The sequence below is a fragment of the Myotis lucifugus genome, unplaced genomic scaffold (genome assembly GCF_000147115.1).
Source record: "Myotis lucifugus unplaced genomic scaffold, Myoluc2.0 scaffold_56, whole genome shotgun sequence".
NCBI classification, from domain to species: Eukaryota; Metazoa; Chordata; class Mammalia; order Chiroptera; family Vespertilionidae; genus Myotis; species Myotis lucifugus.
Window position 1 is genome coordinate 6107132 of NW_005871104.1, and position 10417 is coordinate 6117548.

A 10417-nucleotide genomic window follows, 5' to 3' on the forward strand; every position below is an offset into this window, starting at 1 on the left:
CCACACCTGTATAATTTACCCCAAAAATGCCCTCCACATAGGGCGGGGTCACCTCTTACTGCCCCTACCCCGAAGGCCCGGGTGACCCAAATGTCCCCTCCTAGGGCCTGGTCACCCCTTAACTGCCCCCCGGCCCCCTCGCTTGGTGTGGACACCCCCATTACCCCCCTTCCGGCCTGGTCGCCACCAACTTCCCTCCCCTAGCCTGGTTGCCCCCAAATGCCTTCCCCCCCCCCCCCGCCAGCCTGGTCGCCCCACACAGCCTGCTGTTCAGTCGTTTAGCTGTCCCTCACTAACCCCCCTGCCAGCTTTGTTGCCCCATGCAGCCTGTTGTTTGGTTGTCCATCTGGTTGTTTCGGTCGTGACAGCCCCTGGCTTTTTATATATTAGGATTAGGATACCACCGGCACATGTGGTTCCACTAAAATGAAAGCTTTGGCTCTTGGAAGTCTCTCCTTTAAGCACTTTTATAATAAACATTGAACAACGAGCCCAAGAGAAACTGTAGCAGTATTTAAAAATAATGTTCTTGTCCGAAACCGGTTTGGCTCAGTGGATAGAGCGTCGGTCCCAGGTTCGATTCCGGTCAAGGGCATGTACCTGGGTTGCGGGCACATCCCCAATGGGGGATGTGCAGGAGGCGGCTGATCGATGTTTCTCTCTCATCGATGTTTCTGACTCTCTATCTCTCTCCCTTCCTCTCTGTAAAAAATCAATAAAATATATTTAAAAAAAAAATAATGTTCTTGGCAATTATTTCTCAATAAAACTGGGGGAAAAATTATATCCACGTGACTAAAATAAAAAGTATTTTAATAGAAAGGAACTGTATTGCTTCACTGTTCAAAAAAGGGGCTGATTCCAAACTTAAAATATCAAAGGCTTTAAGAATTCCACATTAGGAAGAATGCAAGCTTCTTACTAAAGGGTGTCCCAAAATTCATGCAAGATTTGAATTTTACGCCATTTGTGCCGTAAGGTGTTGCCAACGGGAAAAAAAAAGATAGCATGACAGCTGACAGTTCAGGGTTATTAAAAATGGAGCGCTACACGAAAGAACAACGCGTTTTCATTGTTGAGCAATATTTTAAAAATAATGAAGGTTGGGGCAGCTACAGTTCGCAATTTTCGTGCAAAATGTGGTTGGAATAGTGATTTAACTTTATCAACTGTGAAGAGATTAATTAAAAAATTTAGGGAGCCTGGATCAATTAGTGATCTTAAACACTCTGGCCGTCCTTCAACAAGTCGTTCAACACAAAACATCGAAGCAGTTCGTGAGAGTGTTGCTGAGAGTCCAGGGACATCAATTCGGCACCGTGGTCAAGAATTGGACATTTCGAGAAGCTCTCAAAGGCCATTTACCCGATATATTATTCCATACATAACCCTATACTGTACACTTTATGAATCAATAAAAAAAATTACAATTTTTAATTATAAACCTGTGTTTTCTATCAAAATTACTTCTTGCGTGAATTTTGGGACACCCTTTACATGTTACATTTCTTAAGAATAGAGATCATTTCTCACATAACTTTCTACTCCTAAAACTTAATAATAGCTGAAACATAATAGGAAATAAAAGTTTTCTTTCATTCAACATTCTCACACAAAAGGAGGTTAAAATTTTATGCAAGCAAAATTAATATCTGACCATCCATTTGTCAGGGTTTGTATAATTTAGATTAAGATAGCAGGCATAACATTGTTTCTTTAAAGGTTAACAAAACACTAAGGTTAAGGTGGCTAGAAGATAGTTGCCTGAGAGAGAACTGACAGAATAGGATCACGGGAACTGGTTAGGGTGAGAAAAATGCATGTATTAAGGTGACAGTTACATGTATATGACTTCTCAAACTGAACCTTTACATTCTATGATCTTACTGTTTGTAAAGTATGCCTCAAAAATTAAAAAAAAAAAAAAGACTTCCACGTTTTAAAAAAAATCCTGACTTTTTTTTTTTGGGGGGGGGGCATGTAGATGTAGAAGAGGGTATTGGGGGGGGATAAATGGTGATGGGAAAAAATAAGAAAAAAAAGATAGCATTTGGACATGTGTCAATAAAGCTATTTTTGCATGTGATATTAAAAAAATCCTGAAGAGCCGAAACCGGTTTGGCTCAGTGGATAGAGCGTCGGCCTGCGGACTGAAAGGTCCCAGGTTCGATTCCGGTCAAGGGCATGTACCTAGGTTGCGGGCACATCTCCAGTGGGAGATGTGCAGGAGGCAGCTGATCGATGTTTCTCTCTCATCAATGTTTCTAACTCTCTATCTCTCTCCCTTCCTCTCTGTAAAAAATCAATAAAATATATTTAAAAAAAAAAATCCTGAAGACATCATAAAATGTATTGAAATAATTAAGATTAAACCACTAATCAGTGACTACAAAATGTTTAGGGAAGTTCTTAGGTAATCTAAGATCATACACTTAAAGTTTTGCAAATAAGCGTCTCTATTTAATCACCATTCTCAGTAAAAAAGAAATGCAGAAAATGTAGGCAATCTGAGCCCAAAAGATCTGAGTCTATGCAGACAAACTCTATCCTAATTAGAAAAATTCTACTTGGTAAATCATCTCTCTGAAATATTCATCATTGTTTCTGGCCCAAAAATAAAACACAAGCTATGAAAAATATGTGAACTAATACCATATCTCCTGATAATAAAGTCATTAATCTCACTCTTGTTTGTCATAACTCTCAATTCTATCAAATCTAAAATGAAAGTAAACAGACTCAAATGGATTCATTTCAGAAAAGGTGGTGTTTTGCCAATCACTGATTCATTGTGACAATTATAAACTATTAATGAAAAACCATGTTAAAAAGTTCCAACATTCTCCCTCATTTACTAAACACTCCTGGAACACCGTGTCCTTTTAAAAGAGGTTTTATAAATTTATACAACTATGGAGTCTGGCTGTTCCTAACATAACAGTATACACCCATCAATGGAAAGATATGATGCATGTACCAAAATCAGGAGTAGGAAACGTCTTACTATTGCAATCCCCAGGCTGAAGACTTCCTAAAAGAAGTCATTCTCCCAAGACACAGTAAGTTCGTTAAACAAACATTCCAAACAATTCCAATGTGGAGATCACTCCCTTATTACACTGCTTTCAGAGCAACAGGATATATCATTCTTAGGATTATTATTATTATTTTATTTCTTTTTAAATGTCTTAGTTGATTTTAGAGAGGAACATTGATGTGAGAGAAACATCAGTCAGTTACCTCCCACACGCATCCCTACCTGGGACCGAACCCACAATATGTCGTCTGTGTATATTTTACACAGACAACAAAGTACAGTGATTGCCAGAGAGAAAGGGGGTGAGAGGAAGAAGAGGATAAAGGGGGGATAAATGGTGATGGAAGGAGACTTGATTTTTAATGTGAACACAATACAATATATAATGTATTATAGAATTGAACACCTGGAACCTATATAATTTTATTAACCAATGTCAGCCCACTATATTCAATAAGAATTTTAAATAATAATAATGATAGTAATAATATTCCTGCCCTGACCCATGTGGCTCAATTGGTTGAACATTGTCCCGTACACTTAAAGGTCACCAATTTGATTCCCTGTCGGGCACATGCCCAGGTTGTGGGTTCGGTCCCTGGTAGGGATGCGTGTGGGAAGTAACTGACTGATGTTTCTCTCACATCAATGTTCCTCTCTCTCTAAAATCAAATAAAGACACATTTTAAAAATAATAATAATATTCCTAAGAATGATATAAACTGAAATCATTATAGACTAGAAAGATTAGAGATGAAAGAAACAGGACCTGGGAAGAATAAAGGGAAGAGGAGAAGCACTCATTTTTCACTAAAGGAAGTTCACTTTCCACTAATTTTATATCTAAGTTTATAATATTCCCAGTATTTATGAATGTCATGATATCCCAAAATTATACTCAATGAAAAGGAACAGGAAATATGTATTTTTTAAATTTTATACTTTCCCTTAAAATATTTTTCTGGAAATACTAAAAAGGTGCTAGGTTAGGAAAAGGGAATCATTCTTTACCCTAAGAATTAAAAGACAAAATTGACCACTTAGAAATGACTAAAAGAAGTAAAACATGACAAATGAACTTAGAAATTGAGTGCTCTATTTTAAAAATAGTAAATGAGTATTGGAAATACAACAAAAGGTACCCCCAAATTTTCTTTAATGCTTTCACTAGGAAAAATCCTAAACTCCATTCACTAGCTGTGCTCATGGGCTAGTAACGTGCTATCTGTGCCCCTCAGTTCTTTCATCTGTAAAATTAAAATCCTAATTATAAGAATTAAATGTCTTGTAGACAGTAAGCACTGAATGTTAGCTTTTAGTACTATTAATATTATAATTATTAACTATGATAAAAGAAAGCATTTCTACATCCCATCCTTTTCTGTCACTTAGAAGACAATTTATGTATTCTGCTAGCAATATAAAAATGTAGATTTCCTGTGAAAAGAAGAATTTTTGTAATTCTGAAATACAGAAGCCCAAGCATTCAATGTAAAACTTGACCTTTTTAGAAAGGTCAAGTATAGTAGTCCACCTATACTAATGCTATGTAGGAAGACTTGTCTGTGTGCCCACAGAATGTAACTGTCCAGTCAAACTGTAAAACTAAAACTAAATGAAGTACACATCTTAATATCTTAACTTTTAAAACATGCATCTTGGAAATACAGTTGTTTTAGGTATGTTTAAGCCCTGTTAGGTTTAAAAACTTCTGCTCTCTTTTTAAAAAATTAGCATTAGCCCTAACAGGTTTGGCTCAGTGGATGGAGCGTCGGCATGCAGACTGAAGGGTCCCAGGTTCGATTGAGGCCCCGTCGATGTGTCTCTCTGTCTCTCCCCCTCCCTTACACTCTCTCTAAAAAAAATCAATGGAAAAATATCCTTAGGTGAGACTTAACAAAAAAACAACAGAAATATTATCATTAAGTTTTACTTTTCTGTTAAACACTGATAATTTATTCTTATGCTAGTAAAATTAGTTTGCTGAATAGAATTAGTATTTCTGAAACAATTTTTACTCATCACAGTCATCAGGAATATTTCCCTTGAGAAAAACTACTAGAAAATGTGAAAATGTTTATCTCATTTTATTCCAAATACTAGAGACCCAGTGCACGAAATTCATGATTATGTAAGATGTTAACATTAGGGAAGCTGAACAAAGTCTATATAAGATGTCTCTGGCCATAGCTGGTGTGGCCCATTGGGTTGGAGCATCATCAATCCCAGGTCAGGGCACATATGGAAGGCAGCCCATCGAAACCCACATTAAAAACAGAGCCTCAAAAAACACATATCCTCAGGTGAGGATTTAAAAAAAAAAAAAAGATGTCTCTACATTGCATTCCAACTCTTATATAAATCTAAAATTTATCTATCTCAAAAAAAACTTTTCCTGAAAGATAAAAACTTCAAGACAGAAATTACAAAACATAACATGCACCAGCTTTTCTTGGTTTTTAGCATCCCTTTCCCATTCCAAAATTAAGTCAGCTGTGTTTATAATTAAGCAACTATCTATTCTTTCTTATCAAGAAGATACTGTATAGTTACTACTAATGCTTCACCTATGAAATTCCTAGAAACATAAACTTCCTAGCCTTTAGATCATACAGCATAGGTGGATACACTCCAGGGAACCCTAAGAGCAAGCTCACAGTTCAAACATGGTGTGTACTTGAGGCACAGCCTAGGACAGGTGTCACACTCACGCCATCCAGATTCTGAATCCTTCAGGTTTTTTTTTGAATAGCTAGATACACCACATGCTTTACAAAATAATTTAGACAACTATTTGAATATCAAATTATCAGTTCTCTTTTTAAGTGAAAACATGGGCAAATCTAAGATATGTGAAAGCAATTTTAAAACATGTAAAGGGCCATACAAATATACAATGCTGTCATATTCATAGCCACTTAAGTTAACAGCCACCAAGGATGACATACCTACAAAATGTGCCCCATCCAGGATGCCAGCTTTCTTTTTCTGAACCATCTAATATTTTTTAAATACCTCAATAGCACACAGGCTAAACAGCTAAGCAATATTATGAGATTGGCCCAAGGACAGAAGGGGAAATTTATCATGTAAAGACCTTACTTACTGCCCTAGCTGGTTTAGCTCAGTGGATAGAGCCAACTGAAGGGTCCCAGGTTCGATTTTGGTCAGAGGCACATGGCTCGGGTTTCGAGCTCCATCCCCAGTAGTGGGCGTGCAGGAGAGGCAGCCGATCAGTGAATGATTCAGTGATTCTCTCTCCCCTTCAATCTCTCTTCCTCTCCCTTTCTCTCTGAAATCAATAAAAATATATTAAAAAATAAGAACTTACTAAAGCCACAGCCTTTTTCATATTTACTTTCTGCTTTATAAAACCCACTCATCACGTGTCAATTATTCCTAGCTCTTCACCATTACCACTTGGCTTGCAATTTAGCTTTTCCAATCAAGGCCAGACAAGGTATCCAATAATACTTAAAATAAAAAATTTTAAGTAAACAAAAAGCTTATTTTTGAGATTTAAAAACATAAACCTGCCTGTCGATTCTGGCCCAGTGGATAGAGCGTCAGCCCACGGACTGAAGGGTCTCAGATTCAATTATGGTCAAGGGCACATACTTCAGTTGCAGGTTCAATCCCTGGCCCCGGTTGGGCACCTGCAGGAGGCAACCAATCGACGTTTCTCTTTCTCTCCGCCTCCCTTCCACGCTCTAAAAACCAATGGAAAAATATTCTCGGGTGAGGATTAACAAAAAAATAAAATAAAAATAACAACATAAACCTGGTTAAGTGCCACAGTGTGATCACCAACTATAAGTGAGATTACAGTTGCTCAATGTAAATGTAACTACATGGCTGAAAGGACATTATTGCACGAAAGGTTTTGCACACTAGATGTTAAGAACTGATTAGCCAGGGGAGAAAAGAGCAGTTTGGTTTTTTTTAGCCTACCTACTCTGACGATTATCTTCCTTTGTAAAGTCAATTAAGTTTTGTGCAAAGCAGTCTTTTTCTTTAAGATTTTTTTTTAATGTTCTTTTTGGAAGTGATTTCCTTTTTAATTTTTTTATTTTTTATTGATTGATTTCAGAGAGGGAGAGGGAGAGAAAGAAAGAAACATCAATGAGGAGAGAGAATCATTGATCTTCTGCACATATGCCCTTGACCAGAATTGAACCCAGGACCTTTCAGTCTGAAGGCCAATGCTCTATCCACTGGGCCAAACCAGCTAGGGCTCTTTAAGATTTTTGTATTGATTTTTAGAGAGACAGAGGGAGAGAGAGAGAAAAACATGGATGTGAGAGTAAAACATCTATCAGCTGCCTCCTGCCTGCCCCCCTCCACGGAGTAGAGCTGAAACTGGAGCATGTGCCCTCACCAGGAATGGAAATGGCAACCCTTCAGTGCACAGGACAACGCCTAACCAACTGAGCCACACCAGCCAGGGCTCCAAAGCAGTCTTAAAGCACTACTAAATGAACATACAATGCATATATAAATTCTGAAATATTATCTTAAAAAACACAATATTTGCTGTAAGGTCAAGTGAGTAATTTTATTAAACTGGCAAAAAGAAAAAATTTATTTAGGTCACAAATTCAGGCTTTATATTAAATTTCATCTTTTAATTAAACATTTCCTTATCCTTCCTAAGAGCCATATACAATTCAAAAACCTGTAAGAAGCCCTAGCTGATTTGGCTCAATGGATAGAGCATCCGCCTGCGGACTGAAGGGTCCTGGGTTCAATTCCAGTCAAGGGCACTTGTCCAGGTTGCAGGCTCAATCCTCAGTGGGGGATGTGCAAGAGGCAGCTGATCACTGATTCTCATCATTTATGTCTCTATCTCTCTCCCTCACTCTTCCTCTCTGAAATCAATAAGTATTAAAAAAATAAAAGAACAAATGATTTTTTTAAAAACCTGTAAGAATTTAAAACTAAGCTCTGCCCTTTATTTTCTATTCAAAACAAGCAAAATAAAATAATGTAAATTACAAAAAAAAACTGCTGCAAAGTAGGTCACCAACATTTCCACATCTCCTGATGTTCCCTTAGCAGACTGTCAGCTGAGAACTGAAACTGAATTAAATAAAGAACAAAGAACTGCCTACTTTTCCACCAGTTAGAAGAGGCACAAAAGCTTATATTGAAAGGGTTTAACAATAATAAAAGTAACCTCTGACTTGGCTGGGAATCAAGATGGCACCTAAGTCTTGCATCATTACAACTTTTCTTCAAAAATCACTTGTTCTTGATAAATAAATGCACAAGAGATCAGCTGGGCTACCAATTTGTGAAGTATCAGTTTTCATATTCCTGCTCAACTGATAATCATTTGCCTGAGGCCAAGAACAGGGTTTTATTTCTTAAAGAAGAATTTGAAGGGGAAAGTAACAAAATTTCCCCCCAATTAATGCATAAGATAATTTCATTGGTATGTCTTACCTCAAGCAGTAACAAAATTAGCTGGACTCAAACTCAGTTTAAATGTAGGTCATTATAGTGTTTTAACATTTGCTAACTTAAAATGCTAATTCAATAGCTAAACCGATGTCTACTCGCAGGTAAATGGCACTGTACAGGAAGGCAAGTTCCAGGTAAAACAATGTTATATTCTAAGGCAATCTGTTATTTATGGCAACACCAACATAGATACAACTTTTCAATACAAAATTTCAATCCTATATTTACTGCTACTTTCTGTTAAGAAACATGGAGAGTATTTGGTAAATGGACACACAAATATTAAGCTTCCTGATAGTTTTTAAATTTACTTACAAAGATTAAATTATGTGTTCTCTCTGACTGCAAAAAAATCAAGACCAATCCTAAAAAGTGTCTATATACACAAAATAGGTCAATTTCTTAAAAAAAAAAAAATTGAAAGCCATCCCAATCAAAATTCAAATGAATTAAGTCTCAAAACTTTTACTGTACTTTTATCTCAATAGAGACATCTGTGGTGTAATGACTTGGACCTGCAACACAGGATCATTTATTATTTCATGAAGCCAAGAGAATATACTGGCATTCAAAAAACTAAAGTATAACTTTACTAGAAAAATATACACTCGAGTCTTTGAAAGTGTCTTCTGTGTCTGCATATACACAGGAGCCTAACAGTAAATGCCAAATAATGAACTGAATGCGGATAGGCTGTCATCCACAGTAGATCCCAACTACGTACAAGGGTAAAGATTGCCCACACCTCAGTCACCCCAATTCACCTGGCATAAGGTCAGATGTACACTGCAACTGAGCACCCTCCTTCCCATTCCTATTTCAAGTTTTAACCCACACATGCTGCCGAGGTCTGAAACTCATGACTCTGAACCTCATTTTCTTCAATTATATAAAACGAGGAAGTTAAACTATGTTCGCGCAGGTCTTTCTCAAAAGTCTGCTCCGATTTTTTATTTTTTTTTAAGAGAGAGAAATGATTCAGGGTCTCATATCGGAGCCTAACTTCCTGCTGGCGGGAATTTCCCATCATCACGCTGTGAGTTTCAAATCAGACGAGGAACCCTGTCCATGTTCCCTTGCACTGACTCGTTTGATCGGATGCTTTTCCCGGGAGCTTTCAGGGCAGCACCCCCCTCAGCTACCTACGCGGACACAAACAGAAAGGAAGCCCAAACGCTTTCTCTCCCTTTGTCTTCAGCCCACGGCCGACCCTGGTCTCCCTGGAAGCCCAGGACTGGCTCAAGCACAAATGCCGCTGCAGCCTTCGCAGCAGGGCCTTTCGGGGCGGATGCTGTCCCCAGGGGACCCCCGGTGCTCTGGGGGCCAAGGTGCCCGGGGACCACATCGGACGCTGGAATGAAGAATAAAAGAGGCTCGGGGACCAGGAGTCAGGCCACCTGGGCGCAAACAAGCACCTGCCCCTTACCGTTTGCATGCCTCTGACCAGGTCCCTCCACCGCGGGACCGCCGAGTCCGCTGGAAAATGAGGAAAGTCATCGCACCGACCTCCCCAGGGTGCGGGAGTACACGAGAGGCACACAAGTGGCTCCACACAGTGCCTGGCACACAATAAGGGCTCGGGAAGAATTCGTTACCACCACGCATCACCCATGCATGCACCCGCTGCTCCCCCTTTACTCCCTGGAAAACCAAAGAGCAGCACTTCTGCCTCCCGGTCGCAAAATCCTTTTCTTATCGCACTTTCGTGACGCTCCCGCCCCCGAATAAAAGCCTCCTCCTCTGGCCCCGGCCACGCTGTAGCCCCCTCGCCAGGGAAGGAAAGACCCGCTGGCGCGTGGGAAGGCGGGCGGGAAACGCGAGCGAGCCCTGGAGATCGCCCTGGGACCCCGGGCGGCGGCCGCGGCTCGCTCTTGCCCCGCGTGGCAGTTGGGCGCGGCACGCGCACGCGGCGGACAC

At 39.3% G+C, this 10417-nt stretch overlaps 1 protein-coding gene across 3 annotated transcripts in view; it reads right to left on the reverse strand.

Moving 5' to 3' along the window:
- The window catches only part of G3BP1 (G3BP stress granule assembly factor 1), a 40897-nt gene that overhangs the window by 29977 nt on the left and 503 nt on the right, over positions 1-10417 (reverse strand). For 2 of the 3 annotated variants that reach the window (XR_002829375.1, XM_014456170.2), the window contains exon 1: positions 9927-10265. The exons of the other annotated variant lie outside the window; for it this stretch is intronic. Coding sequence is in view for 1 of the 2 variants with exons in the window: in XM_014456170.2 (XP_014311656.1) it covers positions 9927-9935 (9 nt within the window). In the remaining variant the exon portion in view is untranslated. Of the gene's footprint in view, positions 1-9926; positions 10266-10417 lie in introns of those variants that run through there. 3 annotated transcript variants of the gene reach the window in all.